Source organism: Xenopus laevis, chromosome 7S (genome assembly GCF_017654675.1).
Source record: "Xenopus laevis strain J_2021 chromosome 7S, Xenopus_laevis_v10.1, whole genome shotgun sequence".
NCBI lineage: Eukaryota > Metazoa > Chordata > Amphibia > Anura > Pipidae > Xenopus > Xenopus laevis.
The window spans coordinates 73,902,353-73,929,042 of NC_054384.1; the positions used below are offsets into that span (position 1 = coordinate 73,902,353).

At 37.9% G+C, this 26,690-nt stretch overlaps 3 protein-coding genes across 4 annotated transcripts; 1 reads left to right on the plus strand and 2 right to left on the minus strand.

The window, feature by feature from the left end:
- Positions 1-1,825: 1,825 nt before the first annotated feature.
- timm8b.S (translocase of inner mitochondrial membrane 8 homolog B S homeolog) lies at positions 1,826-5,554 on the minus strand. Its single transcript, NM_001097112.1, is given in 2 exon segments — positions 1,826-2,418; positions 5,381-5,554. Coding segments are annotated over 2 exon segments (285 nt in total). The 5' UTR covers positions 5,498-5,554; the 3' UTR covers positions 1,826-2,250.
- Positions 5,338-10,492, plus strand: sdhd.S (succinate dehydrogenase complex subunit D, integral membrane protein S homeolog). 2 transcript variants are annotated; one of them, XM_018226975.2, is made up of 5 exons: positions 5,338-5,476; positions 5,827-5,938; positions 8,201-8,302; positions 8,792-8,936; positions 9,211-10,492. In XM_018226975.2, the coding sequence occupies exons 2-5, from the start codon at positions 5,893-5,895 to the stop codon at positions 9,374-9,376; spliced, it is 459 nt and encodes a 152-aa protein (XP_018082464.1). In that variant the 5' UTR covers positions 5,338-5,476; positions 5,827-5,892; the 3' UTR covers positions 9,377-10,492. The 2 variants fall into 2 exon arrangements, with proteins under 2 accessions (XP_018082464.1, NP_001087943.1); NM_001094474.1 differs by lacking the exon at positions 5,338-5,476 and having other exon boundaries at positions 5,886-5,938; positions 9,211-9,793.
- A 3,475-nt stretch (positions 10,493-13,967) lies between these two features.
- LOC108697611 (interleukin-18) lies at positions 13,968-26,463 on the minus strand. Its single transcript, XM_018227810.2, has 5 exons — positions 26,306-26,463; positions 19,905-19,958; positions 18,958-19,089; positions 16,990-17,123; positions 13,968-14,570 (listed from the first exon to the last, which is right to left on the minus strand). The coding sequence occupies exons 1-5, from the start codon at positions 26,340-26,342 to the stop codon at positions 14,340-14,342; spliced, it is 588 nt and encodes a 195-aa protein (XP_018083299.1). The 5' UTR covers positions 26,343-26,463; the 3' UTR covers positions 13,968-14,339.
- Between the last annotated feature and the right edge of the window lie 227 nt (positions 26,464-26,690).

Below are 26,690 nucleotides of genomic sequence, written 5' to 3' on the forward strand. Positions count from 1 at the left end.
CTTCAATTTACATTTTAGGCAATCTGGTAACTAGGGCCCAAATTACCCTAGCAACCATGCATTGACTTGAATAAGAGACTGGAATATGAATAGGAGATGGTCTGAATAGAAGGATCAGCAATAAAAAGTAGCAAAAGAATCAGAAGAAAAAGACATAACTATAAAAAATATATAATGAAAACCAATTGAAAAGTTGCACAGAATTTGTTGTTCTATAACATACTAAAAGTTACTTTAAAGGTGAACCACCCCTTTAACAGAGCAATAAGTTACCGATCCGCTATTGATGCCATTTAAAGTATTTACAGATATACTGTAGATCTTCTGGCCTAGTACTGATCCCCAACGCACATACTGCATTTTTGGTCAGTTAGGAGTGGATTAGTATATTCTCCACGGACATTAGTTTTGGAGATTTGTTGCAAGAAAGTGAGGTTGCATCTGCCAAAGAATCAGGTGCTTCGGTGTTTATTACTAATCAACTGTGATGCAGCCTGCCTTGGTTTCTTTGTTGACATGACACTAATCAGCTTTGTAATCAGAGCAGATATCAGCAGCACACCGTGGATATGAACAAACGTGTATTTTATTGCATCAAATCATTTTAAACAGGGCAACGTTTCGGGCCGCCCGGGCCCTTTATCAAGCCTAGTGTTACAATTCCCACATCCATATTTAAAGCATGAGGAGGGGGTGTGGTAAAAAAAGGCCACTCCCTCTTCCTGTGACACCATACAAAATCAGTTTTATTTACTTAACCCATGATGGTCAAAAATATAAAAACTCCAGTCCATTACAGTGAACTCCATAAAACGTCCATCTTCCACCTGGTGTTCAACTTTACTTTATACCCACATAAAAATGTAGTGATAAAAAGTTGTGTTTAAAATTTGAAAAAAGTTAAAAAGGACCAATTGTGATAAACTCTAATAGTGAACATTACTAATCCGCTTTGTAACATGTGGATGCTACTTTTTTTTTTAAAAAAGTAAAGTTGCTCTATTACTACATAAACATCTCTAAAATATACCTGCTGCAGGGCTAGTAAGTATATTAGCAACACATCAAGCACTATATCTTAGATTCTGCTAAGAGCCATTTGAAAGAACCATATATTGCTGACTAATAGTGATGTGTGAGTCAGGGAAAAAACTCAACCCGCAAAAAGAGAATGCACAACCACCCCTAACCCACAAAATGTTGTTGTTTTAGGACCCGCACTGAAGCCATACTCGCATTTTTCCATTCTGTATGCTACTTCTGCATGCCCCTCTGATTCCAAGAGAGGGATTCTGTCAGAGAGGAGGAGTAGTGCATTGACATCAGTGGATAGGGCCACCTGAGAGCTGCAGTTCTATTTACTGATGAAGCTGCTGGGCTGGCAACAAGTGAAGCTGGTCATACACTGAAAGATCTGCGTGTTTTGGGACCTCACCAATACACCCACCTTGAAGTTGGCAATTATGGGATGATCCAATGATTTGGCCCAAGGGCCAAACAATTGGATCACGTATATGAGAATGCAGAACATCAGTGAGAGGACCTCATCATTGTGAGAATGTGGCCCTCACCCCTATGAGACTTTTAAACCTGCTTGATCATCACCTGGACAATTTATTGCCAGACATTTGTTATCTTTGTCCCCGAGTTTCATTAAAGGTTGCTAATATTCCATAGATGCTGCTGAGAAACGTATCAACTAAATGTAGCAAATTGTACTAGTTCAGATGCTCCTGGATCACTAAGCTGCCAGACTGAAACACTAGAGACAGGATCATTAAACTTCAATTTTGGGAGAATGGTAAAAATAAAAGATGGAAAGCAATTGAAAAAAAGAATTTGTTTATGGTGAAAACAACTGAACTGAATAAAGTGTTTGGATGGCGAACAACCCCTTTAACGTTTTTGTTGCATACAAATTTTTGAATGTCATTAATAAAAGATTGGCATCTGATACATAGAAAATAAAGTCTACTTAATTTGTAATTACTTGTTTAGCAAATGCTCTTTGTTCAAATTAGACCATTACCCAGAAATAAAGGATTAGCATTGTTGAGCCTCACCAAACTAATATTGCAATAAATGTTTTTATATAATGGGCAATTCGTAACATTGTACATCCAAGTATCCTTGCATTGCATTCAGTTCATTCATCCTCTTGTGTCAAGTTAATCTTCTTTAAACTGTGAAGTAGAATTCAAAGCTTCCACAATAAGAACTATGAAGAAAAGTCCTTGAGCTGAAAATATGTTAATGTGCTCCCTTCTGTACAATCTGAGCGAACCGATTGTTGACGGACAAGGTTGTATCTATGAACCGGTCTACACAGCTAACCAAACAGTTCTCAGTCCGCGAATCCAGCTTGTTTCCGGGTCTGTCCACACATTTGTCCCAGCAGACATCCATAAAATTGTGAACCTGGAGAGAAGCATGCAAATAATCAAATTCAACATGTATTCACCCACATGGAAAGGATTTGCTTTTAATGAAGAAAAACGATTCAAAAAAGCAGCTGGCAAATGTAAAAGACAGACTTTCTGTAATCCTGACAATCTACATTCAAGTATGATTTAACCTTTGGCAAACAACTTACTTGTATTCTTGGGAAGCATTCATATCCCAAGCTGCTTCAAAGGAGTAGTAAAGGTTAAAACTAAGTAAGCCTTTTCAGAAAGGTCCATCTAAATATACCAGTAAACCCCCAAAGTAATGCTGCTTTGAGTCCTCTGTCAAAAGAAACATTGCATTTCTTTCCTTCTATTGTGTACTCATGGGCTTCTGTATCAGACTTCCTGCCTTCATCTTAAACCTCATTGCCCTGGGCAAGAGCATGCTCAGTTTGCTCCTCTTCCCCTCCCCCTTCCTTCTCTGCTGTAATCTGAGCCCAGAGCAGGGAGAGACTCAGGCAGGAAGTGATGTCACACCATGTTAATACTGCAGCTCCTATCCTAAACAAACAGAGTTTCTAGAGCTTTTTACTCAGGTATGGTAAAACATTCGATAGAATAAATATAGCATTCTAGCTTGCACTATTGCAGCTAATCTATTCGCAATAAAATGCCTCCGTAGCTTTCCTTCTCCTTCAAGGCTAAAAGTTTCAGCTATACTCAATTATCTTCAAATGTTTATTGCAGAAGAAATGCAGCAGAAGTGCCAAGTTTCTGCTGCAATAAACATTTTAAATTATAAGGGTTCGGGTGAATCTTGAATCCTCTTCCCTGTATTTGGCTAATACTGAACAGAATACAAATCCTTTTCACACCTGGAGTCTGATAATGCAGGTGAAAATTGAGATGAGCTCGCAAAGCACATTACTTGTTTTTTATTCCCACTACACTGTTACAGAATCAGCGTGATCTCCTTGCACTCGCTGGAATTCTAGGACGGGCACCTGTAACAGATGCTGGTGTTGCATAATCTTCAGGACTGTGGAATGAATGATGCCGGCCATAGATGTGCTGTACCTGTTCCCCACAGCAGCGCCCCCGCCTAAGCCTTAGAACTTGAGCTAATTGTTTCCTGTTTTTTCTGACGGTACCTGTCCTAGCATTCCAGCGAGTGCAAGGAAACTGCACTAATTCAGTAACAGTGTAGTGGGAATAAAAAACGAGTAATGTGCTGTTTTATGTCACTGTAAGGTTATTTCATTGCTTGTATTACACTACGCTAGACTCCCCCCTCGCTCCTGAGTCTCTCCCTCAGCTGTGTGCGCTTCTGACTTGGCATCTGTAAAAATAACCGCCTTTTTTCATTGGTAGGTGGGTCAGGCCGTGAAGGTTTTCTGTACTAGTGAACTGAGCAGATTGTGGAGGAATACACTGAGGTAACAGCTCTTAGAACAGTGATACCCAACCAGTAGCTTGTGAGCAACATGTTGCTCTCCAACCCCTTGGATGTTGCTCAGTGTCCTCAAAGCAGGGGCTTATTTTTGAATTCCAGGCTTGGCTGCACGTTTTAATTGCACAAAAAGTATAGTGCCAAGTAGAGCCTCTTGTAGGCTGCTAGTCCATATAGGGGCTACCAAATAGCCAATCACAGCCCTTATTCGGCACCCCAAGGGACTTTTTCATGCCTGTGTTGCTCCCCAACTCTTTTTACATTTGAATGTGGCTCAAGGATAAAAAAGGTTGGGGACCCCTGTATTAGAGCATCAATGCAAAAAAAAATGCATTGCAAATACAAATAGCATTATAATCTTTCCCCAAAGCCTAGGAAAGATTATACAGTAGATTTCAACCATAGATCCCCTTTAAACCTTTTACTCATCAATTGTTTTCTCCTCTACTGCCATCCTGCCAGAAAACAGTGGCAGACACTATTCGTTGCCCACCTATCCCTGCTCCGAATATTGCTGAAACTAAGATTCGTTTATATAAAATATAGTAGTATCTCTGAAGCAAACACACCTGTTTTACCAATGCAGGGCAACACTACATTATTTTGTCATTTGTTTAAAACACTTTCATTTTTTGGTGTTACCGTTCCTTTAAAGTTTTTGGTGGCAAGGTCCAGCTGTCATTGCAACTGTGTGCAACTGGCAACTCACCATTTAATAGTAATAGTAGGAGTGGCAGGTTACTGTAAGCTCCACTGGGGCCGAGACAAAAGATATGATGTACAATCTCTATGAAGCGCTAGGGAATATGTCTGCAAAAAAACAATGGGGCTCATTTATCAACACTGGGCAAAATTACCTATAGCAACAGTGATTAGCTTGTTATAGCCAGCTGCTAGTAGAACAATGAATGCAGAAATGTGATTGGTTGCCATGGGTTACTTTACTACCCCCTGGGCAAATTAGCCTAGTGCATACCTCCCAACATTTTGGAAGTAAAAAGAGGGACAAAAAATGTTTTCCCGCACGTAGCGCAGCAATTTTTGTGACCACACCCCTTTATGTGGCCACACCCCCTAATTACCATGTTTGTTTTACAAAATTTGGCAGGTTATGAAAGTTTGAAAATATTTCTCCTTATCTAAACTGTGTTTTTGTGTCTCAAAATTGTTACAAAGTATCTTATTTGCACCTGTTACCTGTTCTGGGCTCTCTGCTAAAAGCCTGTGAGAAACTTTGTTTCTTTTTCTGGCTGTTCAGTGCAGAGAAAAGAGGGACTTTCCAGTACAAATGAGGGACTGTCCCTCCGAAAAAGGGACAGTTGGGCGGTATGTCAATGATAAATGACCCCACTATATCTAGACCCGTGTCCAGCAACTTCACATTAAACACATCCCCATTTCGTAGAAGTATAATAAAATTTGAATTTGTATAACACTTTTTCAGTACTGAAGAGGCACTATTCTGTGACGTGCTGAATGATGCATATCATTGCAAAATGACGTATGTTAGACAAGCAACCCCACGTGGGTGACCGGCTCGCACCTGGGCAGTGAACTGAGCTTTCTGCTGTTCCACCGCGAGCATCCTTTGCAGTTCCGCAGCCTCGGCAGGATTCGCTCCGGTCCCCGACAAATCCAGGTTTGAATCAAAGTCAGACATGTTGCGATGAAGGCTATGCTTACACTAGCTACGACCTTCACCACCGGCAACAAGAATACACCTCCAAGGAAGCGTGGAGTCAAATTCTGCGCTTGGATTAGCCAAGAAATCTATCAATCACTCGGCAGACCAATAGCCTCGAGTCTTGAAACGCAAAACTCCACTACTATTGGCTAAGCTTGCGTGCCAACTCTTACTTCAAAATCACGCTGCGAGCTTTTGTATATATCTTTCAAAATCTCGCGGTAGTTGTTTAAGGGATGAAAGTGTTCGCTGCTCAGCTTGCGTCACATACTAATTACATTCATAACTTTTATTTTGTGTTATAGAAACGCTCCTCCCTATCCTGCTGTGTTTCCGGGTCAGTAGGTGTCCTTGGTGGGTATTGGGGCAAAATGGTAACTGTCTTGCGATTGAGTTCCCTATGCAGGGCTAATAGAGGTAAGTAGTGGCAATGGTTGTGTGGGCGGCGTTAAAAAGAACCTTAATGCGCCCGCGGTCATCCATTTTTATTTGATTAAACACACTTGTTGATGTAATAGTTAATGTAATTCACCTTCTGTTCAGTCAAGGGGTTCTGAAACTTGTATTGTACTTGTACAACTGCTGCATTGTGTATTGATAGAAGGTAGTTCGCTAACTGCTGAACACCATAATGATTGTATCCTTTAAATAAACCAGTCAGTGACCTTCAGGACCTTTTATGTTCCATGTCTCTTAAAGGAGTAGTTGACCTTAAGGTTAACTTGTAGCATGTACTAGAATTTATTTATTTTTAATAAACTCTTCAATTGGTCTTCATTATTTATTACCCTTTCCTTCCTGCCTCTTTCTTGCTTTCAAGTAGATGTCATTGACCCTGGCAGCCAGGTCTGGACTGAGAATTTAGATAGGCCCTTGCATTTCAGTTACACTGCGGCCCAATCAGCCCCCACAGAGGCCCAAACAGCCCCCACCAGTCCACTAAATACTGACTTTCTATGGCACCTTAAAGCAGCCCCTCTGGCATTTGCCAGAACCCACAGATTGCCAGTCCGGGCCTGCTGGCAGCCATAAATGTATTGCTCAATCAGTGAAGCAGTTTTATTGCTATTGTTACTTTTTAATACTTATTTTCGCATGCCGACCTCTTCAGTTTTCCAGTCTGTCCTAGAAACTGCTGAGTGGTATCTAGAATAAATTGCAGAGTAGCTGAACAAAAAATGTAAAAACTACAAAGATAAAAAAGGTAGAGCATGTTCCAGTTGTCTCAGAATACCCTCTTGTTCAATATGAATTCAATGAATAGGGCTTATGACGAACTTTGTTTTATTCATGGAAAGTCGGTTTTGTTTGTTTTTATTTTTTTAAAATGCTACTTCTTGTTTGGTCCTTGCAAGATAATTACCAGTAAACAATCCCCTCCCTTCCAACTTTTTTGTAACTTTTTACATGAATATAAGCAGGATTGCTTTATGCAGGGATATTATCTGTTTATTATATTCCTTGCAAGGACCAAACATGGAGTAGCTTTAATATCCCCGTTTAGCTTGTGTAGCTCAATAAATAACCCAAACCATAGATTTTTCCTGAATAAAACAATCGATAAAGTATTTAGCATATTCAGCCCTGTGCTTTGCAGTGACGTTACACAAGGAGTGCCCTTTTTAGTTTAAACGTGAAGTACCTGTTTGTTAAGGTAGGTTAAAGAGCATGTTTGCCCCAGGCCTGTTGCTAGATATTTTCAATTTATGAATCAGGGATGTCCAACCTAGATATACCTCCAGCTGCTGAACTGCAATTCAACAACTGCTATAGTTGTTGCTGTTTAAACATCCCCGGTTTTCCCTCTTTGTTCACTTGACCTCTTGATCATTTTACGAACTGTCCATGTCTAGGAAGCTGAAATATAACTAAACATTTATATTTGGCATTGGTATTGTATTTAATAGCTAATAATAAAATAACACATTTTCGATAGTTTTTTGTTTTTTAAAATCTCAATGTAGATGTAGTTGCTTTTTTTGCGGTGTTCTCCATTGGACCTGCAATTCCTGCATATGCGAATGTCCTGCCATTTCTCCCCTGCAAAAATGTAACGTCACAATGCTTGAATGCACTGAGGTTGGGAGGTAATGCATGCCCTCCGTGTCCTGCATTTTTGCAGGTATTGCTATATGAGCTTTTGTGCCTCCTCTTTTATGAGTGGGGCTTAATTTACACATCATAGATGTCTGTTCTTAGATGGTATGCTCTTGTTTGGACATTATTTAATAGATAAGTCTAACACTCCGGCAGTCCCTAACTCCCATAGCAGAACAGTAAGAAGCTGTTTGGGAACCTAATGAACCTCTGATTTCATAGTTAAATAAAATAAAAACACAAAAGAAAAAAAATGACCACTAATAACCTCTGTTCAATACCTCATCAACTTTTTAAAGACTGTAAAGTTCACATCTGCTTTTGAATTTCGACCTTTATATATAATACTGATTATAATAAAACAGTCATGTCATGCATAAAAAAAAAAATTACCCCTCATATGTCATTGATCTGCCCGTGGCCACTTGTCCTTTTTGTTTTTTTTGTTTTTTTCTGAGGTCATTAGTGGAAACTATAGTTGTTTCTGTGTGGGATATACGCATATAAGAGTATTTAGTTTTAGTACTATTTTTGGTTATTCTTGAAGTCTTGAGTGTCTGCTTTTTTTGTTTTTCTCTGTAGCATCTGCCTTTAAATCTCTCCTCATTAGACCAGTGCCATGTTTGTCTCAAGATCTTCACACAGTTCAGACTTCTCAAATACATACTTCCCAAAATCACCATGGTAAGTTATAAATCCTGCGAACATAGGTTTTGAGAAATAATTGTAGTTGGAATGTATCGTGGAGTTCCTAGTTGTTCTCAGCGACATCAAAAACAAATCCTGAAGTAGGTGGATGACTGCCAGCTCAGTTTCGAAGGTTTTTGTATCATAGCAATGCCTTTTTTTACTTTTTTTCCAAGTAGAAACTAAACCACACACTAATCTACAGTTCCTCATGAACAATATTTATGATAGTCTTGTTTTGTAAAGGGAACTTTACCCTTTTTTTTTTATTAGTGTTTGTTAATATTTCTTTAAACAGACTATAATCCATGAGATCATAGTTGCTTGTGCACAAAATATGCCTTTGAATTCATGTGGCATTCTCTATTGATTTCAGTCGATTTTCCCCTCAACCTTAACATTTTTGCCAAAAAAAATGCAAAAAGCCTTCTTTTTTTGCAATGTAAGTCGTAATTGTTTGAATGATATCTATTCTGTTTTCTATAGCGGCATCAAAAGCTGCTTCTTTGCACTGGACCAGTGAAAGAGCATTGAGTGTTGCTTTGTTGGGACTTTTACCAGCAGCTTACCTGTACCCTGGGGCTGCCGTGGACTATTCATTGGCTGCAGCATTAACTCTCCATGGACACTGGTAATGAAATTAAAGTAAACACTCTTTTCATTATTAAACAAAGTGCAGTTAAACATTCGGTTCAGTCTATTGTGCACTCACTGTATGTGCTCCATGTGTCTTTTACATGTAGTGAGCAAGGATTGCTGGCAGCTAAAGAAAAATTAAAAGAGATCATAAAGTACAATAAAGCTGATAATGCTGCCGAAAATCAGCTTTTCAGAAATAGTTCCCCTTCTCATTACTATATAAGTGTATGTCTAATTTTCTCCTGTTTTTTCTTTTTGTTTTATAGGGGACTTGGACAGGTGGTAACAGATTATGTTCATGGTGATGCAAAGATTAAGCTGGCCAACACCAGCCTTTTTGCCTTGTCTGCTTTGACATTTGCAGGCCTTTGTTACTTCAACTACCATGATGTGGGCATTTGTAAAGCCGTAGCCATGCTTTGGAGTCTGTAAATGGTCAGAAGACAATTGTATCACTCCAATGGCATTTAAAGGGTGGTTCACCTTTAAGTTAACTTTTAGTATGTTATAGAATGGCCAATTCTAAGCAATGTTTCCATTGGTCTTCATTTTTTGTTTTTCATAGTTTTTGAATTATTTTCCTCCTTCTGACTCTTCCCAGATTTCAAATTGGAGTTGCTGACCCCATCTAAAATCAAATGGTCTATAAGGCTACAAATGTATTGTTATTGCTACATTTTATTACTCATCTTTCTATTTAGGCCTCTCCTTTGCATATTCCAGTCTCTCCTTCAAATCAATGCATGGTTGCTAGGGTAATTTGGATCCTACCAACCTGGTGGCTGAAATTGCAAACTGGAGCTAGTGAATAAAAAGTTTAATAACCTAAAAAAAACACATAATAAAAAATGAAAAACAATGGCAAATTGTCTCCTCTCTACATGACACTAAAAGTTAATTTAAAGGTAAACACCCCCTTTATAATATAGCTCCAAGAGCAGGCAATAACAAATCATTTATGTCAAGCCTGCGAATTGAAGGTTAAAATCATTTGCCAGCTGGAATCTAGTGCATTTTTGTTATTTTAAGGGAAACCGTTTATTCTTTTGTCTGGAAGTTCAGTCATTTATGTTTGACTGTCACAGGAATAAAGCTCTGTGAGCCAGTAAGCTGTTTTTCATAGCACCAAAGCACTTAAAGCAAATTTCTGTTCAAAGAATTGCAGTGTACTAGTGGGTATTGCCATTTGTTGCCTCGTGGCATGCGATCTTGCATTTTTCATGTGACACACTTCAGTTGCATTTGGACTTCTAAGAAATGTTGCTTGCTTTTTGTTCTGTATATTTAATGGGTTGTAAGAAGATGCTATCCTACTGCAAATCTGTCTATTAAAGAAACAAAAAGCTAAGGGTTGTATCCAGTTCTTTAACAGGCTGACCATAGCATACTGTATGCTGGCTACCTACAGTTGCTTCTGAATGTCTCCTTTGCTGAATGACACATTTGCTGAATCTCGGATCAGTTTCTAATTCTGTAATTAAATAAATAACTATGTTATGATGTTCATGATTGTTTTTGTTACAATCTGATAAAAACTGATAAAAATAACATCCCTGTTGTGGTTTTTGAGGATTAGTTCTGGGAACTTAGAATAAATGGGGATTATTATAATTATAATAAATGGGGATTGCACACCCTTTTGCCATATTTCACTTGTCATTAGACATCTTAAAGGAGAATGAAACCCTTTTTGAGCAGTCGCAAACTGCTCCAACTGCGCATGTGCAGAAATACCGATCTCCCAGTCATCTTACAGAGGAGCTAGAAGACAGATGCGTGCAACTCCGCTGGAAGAATCTGCGCCGAGGGGTGAGTATGGAGTATGGGGCATTTTCCCTGGGCTAGGTGTATGGGTTTTTTTGCAAAAGGGTTTCCTTCTCCTTTAAACCAGAATGATAAATGATGTCAGTGCATGCTGGATGAATCTGCAGTGTATTCTGAGAAATAAAGGAACAAAGATCCAGTAGAAAAAAGTACACACTCAGAGGCAGACTTATCAAGGGTCGAATAGTAAATTCAAATTTTAGAGTTTCAAAATTCACACATTCAAATTTTAATCCCCCTATTCAAATATAAATCCCAATGTGAGATTTATCACACCTCGATCATGGAAACTGTCCTAATTTGAATATTCATTACGTAAAATCTGCCGAGTTCATATAGAAATCAATGGCAGAGGTTATTTGAACAATTTGAAGATTTTAATAGCCTTCCTGACATTTAAGTTTTTTTGTTTTTTTTAACTCGATTCATACAAATCGAATACAAATCAGTTACAATTTGAATTTTCGGGTTGGAATTATTCAATCAAATAATAAACATTCAAATTTTTTCTTAAATGACCTCCCAGTCGAATTGTGAGTATATTCAAGTTAAAGACAAATTCACATGAATTTGAAGTTCGACCTGTGATTAAATGGGTCTCTCAGACTTTGGATTGAAAAATTATTAAACCTGCCTAGAAGAGAGCTGTATTGAAACTGGTGGGTAACAACTAATCGACACATTATTAGTTACCACTATACACATCATTATTAAGATTAAGGACAATGTGCGACAGATGAGTATTTAGTATTCTACTGTTATTTTACTGTTATTATTCATCATTCCCTGACTGGACTTTACAATATGTGTTTCCTACTACACACTATGATCAATGACATAAATTGCCAGTTACACCTATGACTTTGGGCTGTGGGAAAATGAGAATGAATTTCCCAAAAGGAAGGCGTTTTTTACAGTGAGAGCTGTGAAGATTTGGAATTCTTTCCCTGAATCAGTTGTACAGGCTGATACATTAGATAGCTTTAAGAAGGGGTTGGATAGCTTTTTAGCAAGTGAGGGAATATAGGGTTATGGAAGATAGCCAGTGGCGTAACTAGATATTACTGGGCCCCACAGCAAATTATTTTTCAGGCCCCCAAAATTTTTAGCAGTTGACTTGTTTTACCAATATTTATTGAAACGGTATATGAATTAGGGCCTCGTGGGGCCCCTATACCTCCTGGGCCCCCCTGCAGGCGCAGGGTATGCTTCCTCTATAGTTACGCCCCTGATAGCTCATAGTACAAGTTGATCCAGGGACTAGTCTGATTGCCATTTTGGAGTCAGGCATTTTTCCCCCTCTGAGGCAAATTGGAGAGGAGTTAGGCAGGTTAAAATAGTTAAAAACGTGAACTTGATGGACGTGTGACTTTTTTTAACCTAACTTACTATGTTACTATGTAATAGCACAGCGTTTAGGTGAATAAAGCAGAAAACATGCCTGTTATATGTATTGATAGGTCTGTACAAGTATGTATGTATATAAAGTTGATAGAATTTGTAAAATGTTTGCTATTTTTGGAAAATATTAACGATCCTGTTAAACACTATTGCTTTATTTCAGAATAGTATTAAGGTGAAAGTACAGCTCCTGAGAAACCCTTGTGAATATCATCCAGGGCTTCACTGACTAATAAGCACTGTTGCTTACTGAAGCATGGGGAAAGCTACAGAACTGTCAAAGGAATCTGCAAGCAATAGTACATGACCTTTGTAAACAAGGAAAAGGAATAAAAAGACATCCAAACATTTTAAAATGCCAGTCATATGTGATATAAAGCACTAAATTTGCCCAGAGCAGTAACCCATGACACCCAAGAAGATACGTATAGGTGACTAGTAAATTCTGCCTGCTGATTGGTTGCTAACTGCCCCTGAGCAAACGTAGTGTATTTTATTAGATAACCCCATTAGCGTTCAAACTAAGTACTGCCAGGAAAATTTGTTGAGATGCAAAGAAAAACACATGAGCTACTTCTACTGAAAAATACAGGCTATAGCTGCACTAACATGACAAAATAGTGTGTGTGTGCAATATCTCACAGCTACAAACAAGTGTTTCTGGCAACATACTCTGTGCTGCTTTCTCTTAGCTGAGCTTAGGAACCGACTCAAAATATACAGTACACATACAATATAAATGTCACAATGTAAGGCTGATTAGTAAATATATATATGTAATAATTAAAATAAAAAACAACTTTAAAAAATGACACATTTTATTAGAATGCTGCTGTATACATAACATTGCAAGTTACTGTTACATTTTCTCTATCAAATGTGTGAGGTGAGAATAAAGGCTAAGGCCACTTATACCAGTGGTTGGGTGGGACAGTGGTAGCTCATCAGTGAATGATATCAACTGAAATGAAGTATCCCATCACTATGAACACATTTTGTGATATATAGATTATTAGAGCTGGTAGTGTTATGAGACCGCCTGGTCATGAGTAAGGACATTAGTTTGTGGATGGCTTGGGTCTGCATTGTGCATGATAATTAAGGTCAGTTTTAGTTTTATTGACCTAAAAAAAATTATCATCCATCACTATAGAAGGTTTTTGAAGTTATGTATCTAACCTTTAGCAACCAATTAGCAGTTAGCCTTTACTGCTGTAGTGGAGTTTGAATAAATGACAATTTTCGTGTTTACCACATGAATTCTAGACAGTGCAAACTTGACAGTACATTGCATTTCTTTCAAAATAAGTTAGTTAAGATTGCAGAAATAGCTTTGTGTCTTTCTACAGATCAATCCAACTGGTATAGGGGATGCTGGAAATTTTATTTTTGCAGCAGCTGAAACACCCATTATTATTAGTTCCTCCATTAGCTCTTAAGATGATGGGGATGCAGAATGCAAGGCCTTTATCTCATTTCAACATTACTGGAACAATACCAAAAGGCTTCACCCAACTGGTGCAAATTGATAACACATCAGTATCTACACATTCTCTGGTGCATTTGAGCAATCCTTGAGCCTTAAGCATAAGCTGTGACACCAGTGGGACAAGTGTAATTCCTATGGAGCAATCCTTTTCCACAATCCATACCTCCCAACATTTTGGAAATTACCATGTTCATTTTACAAAATTTGGCAGGTAATGAAAGCTTGAACACATTACTGTGGTTTTTATGTATTACTACAGTTTTGCTAATCCCAAGAGACCTCCTTATATTAAATTGTTACAAAAGTATCTAATTATCTATTCTGGGTTTGAAACTTTGTATCTTTTTCTGGCTGTTCAGTGCAGGAGGTCAAAGAGAAAGTTGGGAGATTTCATTAATAAACCTGGTACTCCAGGCTGAGCTGTCAAAATCGGTACTGTCCCACGAAAATCAGGACAGTTGGGAGGTATGCAATCCAATCAAGCTGTTACACCAATCCTATATGCCAACAAGAGCTGCATGGTTCACTTCTTAGGTGTGATGCAAAGGGTGGCAAATATAAGGCACATCAGGTAATTTAACAGGAATACTTAAAAATAAAGCAATTACTTTGCACTCCATTTATAAATGAGGCCCATTATCCTTAAAGGTCCATATGCGCAGCAGTAGGATCACAGCCCAATCAAGAGCCCATTTCCATATGTACGTCAAAAGCTTTTGTGTTATCAACATCATCCTGGCATTTCTTCAGTCCCAGTTTGCGTCTGCCATTTTCTTCAATGAAAGCAAGGTAGTGGCCTTTCTGTAGCGATGACTCAAATGAAAAGACATCTGGATCACTTTCAGAGAAAATTTTCTGATAGAAAATCATGTTGCTCGTGTTTCCATCAATTTTAGCAGGACAGTCTCCTTTCTGAAATGAAAAAAATGATTGTGTTTGTTTTTTTGACTAATACAGTTTTACAGCAAAATTCTTGTTTTTGCCAGCGTTGAAATGTTAATAAATCTGTGCTAGAATTTCACCACACATTTTGCTTTGCGGTAAAAAAACCAATGGGAGTATGGATTTTGCCTTACACTTTGTTTCACCAGACATAACACCAACAACCCCCCCGACTCAATGCATGTGGTTAAATTTTGCAAAAGTTTCACACATTTATTTGATAAATAGAAGCTGGGCAGTTTAGCTTATCACTGGTGTCCACCCTTATCATATAACTAAACCACTTTGCTAGTTAATTTATTTAACAAGCTACTGAGTATTTCAACAGCGATGCAGTTAACATGCTGTTCTTACTATATTGTGCTTTTTCTTAAGTCTGACCTTAAGGGTCTGACCATCTGGCAGATTCGGGGAGATTAGTCTACAGGCGACAAATCTCCTTTTCTTCGGAGCGACTAATCTCCCCGATCTGCCTTCCGCCCGTTAAAATGAAAAAGGCAGGGGAAGGCAGACAGGGGAGATTAGTCGCCGCGAAGAAGAGGAGATTTGTCGTCTGCCGACTAATCTCCCCGAATCTGCCCGTGTGGCCAGACCCTAAAGGGGATCTAAACCTATTAAAAAGAGTTGATATAAACTCGCTCAGGGTAGATCTCTTCTAATGCTAGGCTTTTGGCTAAACTGCAAGTCAACAACTCAGTTAGCCGGATACAGGAAACACATAGAACAGTTATAGAAAGGTGTAGCAGATTTATCATATATTTTAATAACGTTTGGAGGAAAAAACACACGGCAAACTTATAGAATACTCACTTTGTTCCCAAGTACAGACAAAATAGTTACAGTTGAGTTTTGTTGTGGGGAAAAAATTGACAGAATGACAGTTACATTTATTTTCAAGGTGATTGAATAGCTTGATTGTTTTAATAAACTGGAAAGTTCCTTGAAATTTCCCATTGATTTATGTTATTCCCATGCTTCTTAGCATAATGTGTAAGGTGTACCATTGACCCAGAGTCTGATGACCACTTCCTGTCACACTCCAGTATAGTGTTAGATGGGGCTTCCTTTTATGCTTTCCACTTCAAGAGGGAATGGATGTGCTGGGAGCCCAGGACTTGGCCCCAGTAAGGGGAAGGCCCCAAGGGAGGTGAAGGGCCATTGATGAAGTCGGGGATACAGGGACTCCGTGAATGAGGTGTAGTCAGGACTTTCTAGGAAAGTGAGACAGATGGAGCTAGTGAGAAAGAGTATCCTGTGCTCCGACTAGGAGGGATAGCAACGGGGTTGCTCTCCCCTCAGGTATGACTGCTCTGTAGTGTAGGGATCACTGCCTAATGGGAATTTTAGTTTAGTGCTTTCCCTGATCCAATGTTTGAGGATCCAGGTCACTGTACAGAGATCCTGAGGGATCTATCCATGTGGTACACTATCTCTACAGAATGGCACAAGGTGCTGGCTCTGAATTGATGTTATGTTACCTGACATGTAGGTTGTGCCCCCCATTGGGCTTATATAGCTCTTACATATACTATTCATAGCCCAATCTTATATATTCTGTCTAGTTTAGTTGACTTCATTCTGAGCCATGTCGTTTTAACTTATTAGCTTCACCCAACTCATGTCACTGATTCAGGTGAGTCATGTGATCACAGGGGGGGGCAGCCGTTATTCCCTTCAGAGTGGCAGCCAATTCTACCGTGTTCAGCCTAGGGTGTGAAGGTATTTTGTTTTTACCTCATATAATTGGATTACAATTTCTTGCATCACTTTATCAATAAAGGAATTAAAGCTCATCTAAAGGCTATGTTCTTGTGATTAAGCTACTGTCCAATGTAAGTTCAATACCATTTCTACCAGGACTTACTGGAGGCAGAATATATGTGTATACCTCAAGGACTGAGTATGAAAACCCTTTAAGCACTTTAAGACAATACTTTCGTTCAAGAACTTTATGGTGTCTAATTCATTTGTTTAGTCACGTAGCACAAGTGAGGTGAAATTGCACAATACCATTCCTTTACCCTGTCATGTAGCAAAGGGCCACCCTGTGGAGAGAGGGTCAAATTTAGCCAGTGATCTGACCGTTTCTTAGACGGACAAAGTCTAGCCTAGATTGGATTACACTTATATAGGTTTACAGCTCCTTTGTTTTGTGTTAATTTCCTTCAAGTTACCCCACAAGCAGCAGACGATGAACAGCCAATATATTTGAGACCCCTTTGTGGAGTATCGAGCGTTCGTAGGGAGAAGCAATCATGTGTTGAAATGGTAATAGAGAGAAACACATATGATGAAATAGAAGTAAGAGGACAAAGAGAGGCAGAGAATGAAGGAAGTAAGAAAAATGGGGGGGGGGGGGTGAGCGTAAAAGAAAGAGAGAATACATTACCTTGAAGCAGATCTGCATTTGGTCTGTACAGAACATGCTGTAAGTTCCTCCATTAATTGTGACGGTAAATGCCACAGAAATCCCATCATAATAACTTGTGCTTCTATATATTTTCATACAAAAACTTATTCGTTCTGAAAAGATGAAAAAAAAGAAACATTTCTGGTTGTAAAGAAGCTTTTAATTGTAAATCTGGCTAAAGGCAATAAAAGATATTTGTGGGCATGCTGCAGGGCTTCTTTTTCCACTGTATTTTTGTACAACACTGGCCTCATTGCATTTCAGTACTAGCAAGTGGATATTCTAAATGACACACAGATGCAAATCAGATTCCAGAAACTGGAGATGGGATTTAGCATTTCAAGGCTCCTTTTTCTATGGTGAATATCTGGATACCAGAATCTTTACATGATGGTTCATCTCAGGACAGGGGTAGAACTACAGAGACAAATCAAATGTAATTGATAGTATTGTAGACAAGGATACCATATTTTATATTTCTAGGTACATTCCGGTGTAATGAAAATTTAAACACAGCTAACATTGTGGTACTGTCCATGTGTACACAATTCATGCTGTTACTGGGGCACAGAAACCCCAGGAAAACAAACTTATGTTTTATGAATACAAAGGAGATTCACTGCAAAAAAAAAAACAGTGTTCCCATATACTAATCGACCACAAGAAAATATTAGGTGGCAGAACCCATGCACAAATTGTCTCAAATACCAAACAGTCAATACAAATTCTATGATAATTGTTAAAAATATAAAGTACAACAGCAGTGCTCTTGCCCTACATGCCCATGTCATGAGTAACATAAAAACTATGGTTTATTTATCACATTAGTCACCAGACTTTAATCCAAAGGTATTCAATTATCAGAAATCACTATTCAGTCAGAATAATGCTATGAAGTCATACAGGTAGAAGTCATGTATATCTCTTATAAAATGATTCTGCAGCATTAAAACTTCCTTAAACCTTCAACATAGAATCAAGTTTCACTGCAGGCTCTTCACTGTATTCCTCTCTTTTACTTGCTTTCCAGGTATCTTTAAAACACTATCCCTTTACTCCTTGATGTTAGGTGCAAGTGGTATGTTAGGTGTAAGATCGGTTGGACATGTGTGTGAAGGTAATTCGTTTTGGAAAATAAACTGGCACACATATATTTCTTTTATCATCAACAGAACCAAGCCTTATGTAGTTAGTGGGACATTATTCACAAAAGGGGAATTGTATTTTTACCAGCCTAGAGCTGGACTGAGTATGTGGTTAACTTTTGTGCTCAACTGTACTCTGGCTAAAGAGAAAAAGTTATCTCATAGTTTATCACATGAAAACTCATGGACAGAAATCAATTTGAGTTTTTTCCCATAGACTTCAATAGAGTTTTCATGTGATTTGCATCTCAAATTGAACCTCGTCCATGAGTTTTCAAGTGATAATCCATTTTCTCACTGATTTGAATCTGGGCCAAATTTCCTTTATCTGGCCATAAAAAATATTTGCATCCTCAAATGATAAGAAATAAAGATGGAGCCGTCAGGGGAAAGCATGGGCAGCGGTATGGCACTCGCGTTGCATCGTTTTCCTCGTGAGGCAACTTCGGCAAACGAATCGGCGCGAGTGCCATACTGCTGCCGATTTTTCATTATAGCCAGCGAGAAGTTAGGGGAAACCAGTTTGGGGAGATTATCGCCCCGAAGAAGAGGCTATTTGTCGCTGGGGCGACTAATCTCCCGTGTGCCCTTACCCTAAGGGCCACAAACATGGATTTATTATCTGAAAATCTATTATCCAAAAAGCTTCAAAACAGAGGAAGTACTATGGGTAACTAAGCTAGCACATATATGTTTTGTTTACATGTTTTTTTAGTAGTTATTATATGAGAAAGAGCCTTTCTATTGAAATCCCCAGGTCCTAAGCATTCCAGATGATAGATTAGATATACATTTTCCATACCTGTATGATATTCTTCAATAAATTCTGCCAGATCATTCTCAGGGAAAGCTGCTAGAAATTCTCTGAAGGTGTTCACAATGACTGCTTTTAAAGTATGGGATTCTCTCCAAGAGTCCTCTTGTAAGTCATTTACTAGAAGAAAAATGGAGGAGTCAATAGAAATGACTTGCTCAGTGTCCTAAACAAAAACAAATGCTAGACTGATAAACCTGATATGGTTAGCAAAATTGCTAAGCCAGATTTTCACTTTTACATTAATTAACTACATGCACTATAGTGAATAATCCTTTATTACAGTAAGCATCCTTTGTTTTTCTTGTACAACAGATTAAACTATGTTTCTACAGGTATGGGACCTGTTGCTTTCTGGATAACAGATCTTTCCTTAATTTGGATCCTCACACCTTAAGTCTACTAAAAAATAATTTAAACAAATAATCCAAGTAGGCTGGTTTTGCCTCCAATTAGAAATGGCTATATCTTAGTTTGAATCAAGTATAATGCACTGCTTTATTATTACAGCGGGAAAAAAAATGTAGTCTCTGGGGTATATTTATCAAAGAGTGATGTTAATAGTGAAGTTCCGCCACTAGAGTGAAATTCCGCCACTCGCCATTCATTTCTATGGGATTTTTATAGGCGTATTTATCAAAGGGTGAACTTTCACTTTCACCCATTGATAAATACGCCTTTCAAAATCCCATGAGAGCTGCGGAATTTCATTCTAGTGGCGGAATTTCACTCTTTGATAAATTTACCCCTCTGGGAGACAGCATTTCTGTAATTCAGAGCTTTCTGGATAATGGGATTCCAGATAACAGGTCCTATACCTGTAGATGAACACTAGTTACTTAGCTAACCATAATAGAAAATAATGTCCAAAATGTACAATAAAACAGTTTCAAATTAAAATTGGTTTCAATTGTAATGTAATGACCTGAACATACCAAAAAAAAGAAGGGTCCCGAATTCTTCACTGCAGATGTTTATGTTCTCCCCTCCTGCAAGACAGAAATTAATATCGAAAGAAGCTAAATATGGGGGAGCATACTTATACTCTAAACCAGAGGTGCCCTAATAGTGGGGTTGTTTCACCTTGTTGGGGCAAAAGTAGTCGATGGGGGTGGGGAGGGGTGGGATCAAACCAGGCACAGCATTTACTGTCATGGATACAATACTTCAAAAATTATAGCAGGATGACTAATTCAATAAAATAATTTTCTCTAATCTTGCTATGTATAAAAGGATGTGAATCTGTGAATTGCATGTACTGTAACTGTATATCATTTTATTGTTGTATTGTAGTTGTAAATTGTGTAAATAATAAGAACTAGATATCCAGCAATCAATAAATTTACAGTGTCACTACATTTTCTCACACTAAATGCTTCTCGCTTTCATTGTTTCCTTTTCTCTTTGAGAGTCTTTTCTTTAACCCTATTGCTTATACAAAAGGAACATTTTTTAACCTATAAAAAGAGCAGTGGTGAAGATCCCATGGCTTTAAAAATGTAAAATCATGAGAATTTAAGCCACACAATAGTGTATAAGTCTCCCTGCATACCTAATTGAATACTGTTTAGTGGTGGTGAAGGAGCCCCTTAGATAACTGGGGAGAAATCACTATAAGGATATAAAGCAAATTAGGAGCCACACACACTTGCATTTCATATGTTTTGAAAGAGGCCATCTGAGGGTTTTGATCTCTTTCCTGAGCAGAGCAACACCAGAACAGTTCTCTGTATTCCTCTGTAACATATTCTCATTGACTTCACACCATTACATTTGTAGTTTCTTAACAAACAGTTCAACAAATTCTCTTTTGTATTTTTGCTGAAGCAGAGATTTAGGGGGTTATTTACTAAACTCTGAATGCAAAAATCACGAAAAAATCGTGATTTTTTAAAAATAAAAAAATCACAGATTTTTCTGGATGTATTAAACCTCAAGGATGGAAAAATCTTAAAAAAATCTCAGACTTGTCGAGGTTGCATATAAGTCAATGGGAGAAGTCCCAATGATTTTTTGATGTGCGCTGGGTTTCGCGCAATACCCCCTATGTTTTTGGGTGAAAAATTCGAAAAATTCGTGAAAATCAGATAAAATATCAGAAAAAAATGGTGAAAATCAGTTTTTTTTTCCCGCAAAGCAAATTTTTGGGAAAATGTAATAATAAATAAGCAGAAAAAAATCTGAGTTGGATTCGTCTGAGTTTGTAGCAGAAAATATTGAAAGAAATTTGGACTTTGATAAATAACCCCCCTAACTTTTAAAAAAATCACACATTTTTCAGAATTTATTAAACCCCGAGGGTGGAAAAATCAGAATCTGAAAATCCGGCATCTCAGACCTGTCGAGGTTGCATATAAGTCAGTGGGAGAAGTCCCAATGATTTTTTGATGTGCGCTGGGTTTCAGGCAATACCCCGAAGTTTTCTGAGTGTTCGGGTGAAAATTACAAAAAATCGTGAAAATTTAGAAAATCGGATGAAAAAATCTGAAAAATTCATGAAAATCTAATTTTTCCCGCAAAGCAAATTTTCGTGAAAATGTTATAATAAATAAGCGTTAAAAACCCAAGAAGATTTGATCAGAGTTTGTAGCAGAACATTTTGAGATAAATTCGGACTTTGATAAATAACCCCCTTAGAACAGTGGTTAGAAAAAGGATGTGACAACATTAATGGGGTAATGAGGAAGTACAGTGTGTGTTTTCTCCATAGACTACAGCGGTGTGAAAATAGATTACAGGAAATGAAACACTGGCAAAAAGTAATAAAGGAAAAAAAAAAATTAAAAAGTAGGTTTCAATGAAACTGAGACTCATGTGTGTGAAAATGTGGAAAACAATTCATGCTACAGTATTTTCTCAAATAATGTAAACAGAATGTGTATGTAATTAAAGGGACAATAAACCCAACCATGGTTCTGTATAGTAGTTAATGGATAATAACACACTGAAAACCATTCACCAATGAGTTTTTTTTTACTGACCAAAAATGTATTTATACCCTATGGAAGAGAATTTACCAAAGACAATACATATTACCAGAATTATGTTCGTCAGCTTGCTGTTATTTTACATTCAGTGATTATTGTGTCATTATATTACACTGTAACCAGACATGGGGATAAATGATATTTGTGCTTAGTGTTGGGAAAACTGTACTTAAAGCTTCCAACTTCCAACTGCCGTAACAATGATCATGGAACCAGAATTACATACTGTAGATCAGTTGGAATTCTATTGGATGATTATTTTGCATATTGATGCAGCTATTTAGCAATATACAACACTGATGTTGTTGGACTACAGTTCACAGCATGTTATTTATGAATACCAAGAGAAGCACAGGGCTCTATTGCGGCCTGTGGCTGATATTTTGTTCTTTTAAATCAAACGCTTAAAGGGGCCGATTCACTAACTTCGAGTGAAGGATTCGAATGAAAAAAATTCGAATTTCGAAGTATTTTTTGGGTACTTCGACCATCGAATTGGTTAAATTCGTTCGAATTCGAACGAAATCGAACGATTCGAAGTAAAAATCGTTCGACTATTCGACCATTCGATAGTCGAAGTACTTTCCCTTTAAAAAAAACTTCGACCCCCTACTTCGGCAGATAAAACCTACCGAAGTCAATGTTAGCCTATGGGGAAGGTCCCCATAGGCTTGCTAAACTTTTTTTGATCGAAGGATTTTCCTTCGATCGTTGGATTAAAATCCTTCGAATCGTTCGATTCGAAGGAAAAATCCTTCGATCGATCGAACGAACGTTTAGCGCTAAATCCTTCAACTTCGATATTCGAAGTCGAAGGATTTCAATTCGAGGGTCGAATTTCGAAGTATTTTTAACTTCGAAATTCGACCCTTAGTGAATCTGCCCCTTACATTTACGTTTTTAGTTGAGACGTGCAACTGTAAGGGTTTCTAGTCGTGCATGCTGGAATATAGACAACAGAATATAAACACATCTTACATACAGAAAACATAAACAAATCTTACATACAGAGATAATTATGTCACTTTGGCTTTATTATATTACACTGTAGTCAGACATGGGGATAAAGGACATACTCAGTGCTAAGAAAACCGTGCTGAAATGAGAAGTAAAGCTTAGCAAAGAAGTAGGTTAAAAATGCTACGCATTGGGGATCATTTCTAAAGTTTGCATGGCCCACATTTATTCGCAAATGGTTGTATTGCTCATGTTTTTTCCTGAAAGCTAAAATATTACACTTCTGTGCCCGTCTTTCCGGTTTCTGCGAATTTGCATTGAGAATAAACTTTTGCAAATGGCTCGCAAATGAGACAGGTGTTTGCGTGAGTGCGCCCACTGTGCGAGGTTGTTGTGCGCGAAAATAGCGTTGACAGTAACTTAAATTCACAATTTGCGAAGCTGTTTTGCGAATATTTTGTCCGCCACCAAAATTGTGGCATAATTCAGAGATGCAGAGTATGCACATAATATTCTCAATTTGCGATTTTTGCCATGTTTAAAAAGCTCTTATAGATATTCACAGTGTGAAAAAAAAAATTCACAATTCTGTTTGCACACTCTTATTCAGCTTTATAAATATAACCATGTGCATATTCACTGTGCGAACCAATCTACCCTGCGTGAAGTTTATAAATGAGCCCTATTATGTTTTGGGGTTCTGTATCAGATCAGAAGGCAACCTCAGCCTTAAGGGCTGGGACACACTGGGCGATTTGGGGAGATTTAGTCGCCTGGCGACTAATCGCCGCGACTTTTCTCCCCGAATGCCTCCCATCGCGCTGTGCCTGGATAAAATGAAATGTCGCCAGCACTAATCACACATTTTTCTGCCTCACGAGGAAACTTCAGACGACTTCAGAAAACGAATCGCCGCGTGTGATTAGCGCAGGCGATTTTTCATTTTAGCCAGGCCAGAGCGAGGGAAGGCAACTAAATCTCCCCAAATCGCCCAGAGTGTCCCAGCCCTTAGCAATGAATCGCCATCCTTCCAAAGATGCTCCCAGTATTCCCAGCACATGCTCCATACTGCTGTCAATTACCTGAGTTTATAGACTATCTCACAATATATGATGATTTGTGATAATCCCTGAGTTTAACTTCTCAGCAGCTGCACAGAGCTCACAGAGCATGTGCAGTGTCACTAACACTCCTAACAAAATACAACCTGGTGAGCTCCTGTCACAATATTGAAGTCCTGGATCATTGCTCTCACAGAGATGTTAAAATGTTAGGCTAATGCATTAAGCTCAGTATATAAAATACAGCCACATTCGTTAAGGGTTTAGTTTTCTTTTAAAGCTTCCAAATCCAGTTGCAGGAACAAAAATCATGGATCCAGATTTACAATTTTTCAAATTAATGCAGCAGTGGGCCCTGGAGAGCCGGGACAAATTATATTGAGCAATATTGCTTTAAGAATATACTTAAGCTGACCATAGACGCAAAGATCCGATCGTACGAATCAACGTACGATCGGACTTTCCCATCTCCCGACCCTCCACTAACCATTCAGATCAAAGTCTTTACCATTCCGATCAAATAAGAACAGATCACCCAATGTTCTGCCCCTGACAGCAACCGTACGATACTTATGTCTGACAACACTAGTGACAGTCTCCCTCTGAAAATCGTACGATCAGCAATACACGCAGAGATATTATCGGCAGCCGACAGAAATTTTCTAACCTGTCCGATCGACCAAACGACCGATCTCCGACGGACGAAAAATGTCGGGACTCTCCACACATGGTCCGAAAATCGTACGAATCCACGATTCGTACGATCGGATCTTTGCGTCTATGGCCAGCTTTACTGTATTATCTGGTGAGATGAAAGCTATTAGGTTGCAGTAGAAATGTTGATAAGGATTGTATAATTATTTGTAGTATGATCTGAGGCAATGGTTCCCAGCCAGTGGCTGGAGAGCAACATGTTACTCACCAACCCTTTGGATATTGCACCCAGTTGCCTCAAAGCAGGTATTTTTAGAATTCCTGGCTTGGAGGAAGGTTTTATTTGCATATAAACCAGGTGCACTGTCAAACAAAGCCTCCTGTAGGCTGTCAGTCATAAGAGCTAAAAAAAATAGCCAATAACCGCCTACCCTATTTAGTTATCTCCCCCCAGGAACATTTTTCATGCTTGAGTTGCTCCCCATCTGTATACAGTTGAATGTGGCTCACGGTTAAAACATTTTTAAAATTAATTTTCCCATGCTTTTTATTTGTACTTTCCAACGTTATTGCAAAATAAAACCCCCTGACATGTAGAACAGATTTCCTGCAATACTATTACACAACAGCTTTAAGAAAGGTTGGAGTTACAGCTGAAACGTTGGTTTTTTTGTAAGTCCTGTGAGTGGCACTTTCTCTATGTTTGATTTATGAAATTGCAACACAGTGAGCACCCAGGCAGGAATTTACCGATTTACGAGTGCTGGTGATTATATATTCTGGTACATATATCTATGCGTTTCAATCCACAAGGGACCATCCCTTGTGGATTCAAAACTCATTGATATCTGGCTGGAGGAATAAAGATTTTTGCCTTTTTTATGAACATTTGTGCCATGAGTGCTTTCTGGTACTAGAAAATATATATATATATATATATATATATATATATATATATATATATATATATATATATATATATATATATATATATATATATATATAATATAAATTTATATATTAATATATTTATATTTATAATATATTTATATAAAATATAATATTTATATATAATATATAATATTTATAATATATATATATATATATATATATATATATATATATATATATAAAGAACATTCCGAGTCAATATCAATTTATGCATGTAATATTTATTATTTGAACTACTTGGGTGCACAGCACTAACCACTATTGCAATACATTTATAAAACAGGCAATTGCTAAAAACAGGGGAAGGGAACAAAGAAATAGTAAACACTAAGAATACATTACAATTTGAATGGCAGATATCAAGAGAGATGAGTGTAAGGATGTCCCTGTCCCATATATGTCTTCATCAGGAAATATGTGCAATAGTATTGCAGGAACTCTGTTCTGCGTGTCAGGGGTTTTGCAACATTGACAGTAAAATAAAAAGCATGGGAAAATATATTTAAAAATTCTTTCATACAGTCTTTAAAGTGAGAGAGGTCCCTTTTTTTTAACCATGAGTGACATTCAATTGTAAATAGTTGGGGAGTAACTCAAGCATTAAAAATGTTCCTGGGGGCCACTTACTTAGTGTTTTAGAATAAAATAGAATTAAAGAGAATCTTGTATTTCTGCTTTACAAACAAGAAAACAAGTTTCAGGAAGAAGTAGAAAAGTAGAAATTACCAGAAATCTGGAATTCATGGCTTTCTTCACTGTTCATCTCTGTTCCTCTGCCTCGAGCACAAATACAGTTCAGCTCAGATCCGGTTTTGCATTAGCAGAGAGTTGAATGCGTCCGAGAAGCAAAGAGAAGGGGAAGTGAATATGGCAAGCGCATACTTTTCAGCAATGTTAGAGGGCGTGGATGGTGTGTTGGTGTGTGGGTGGATACAAACAGGCTGATTCCTTGCAGACATAGTAACTAGATAAACCTGCAGTGACAGGAAAATACCTATACAGGTATCTGTTTTTTCATTACATAGATGATGGGTAAGATACCTTGGTTTAAATTTAGTCAATTAAGATATGCAAGTCATAACAGGTGAATATTTCTATAAGAAAATTGGTT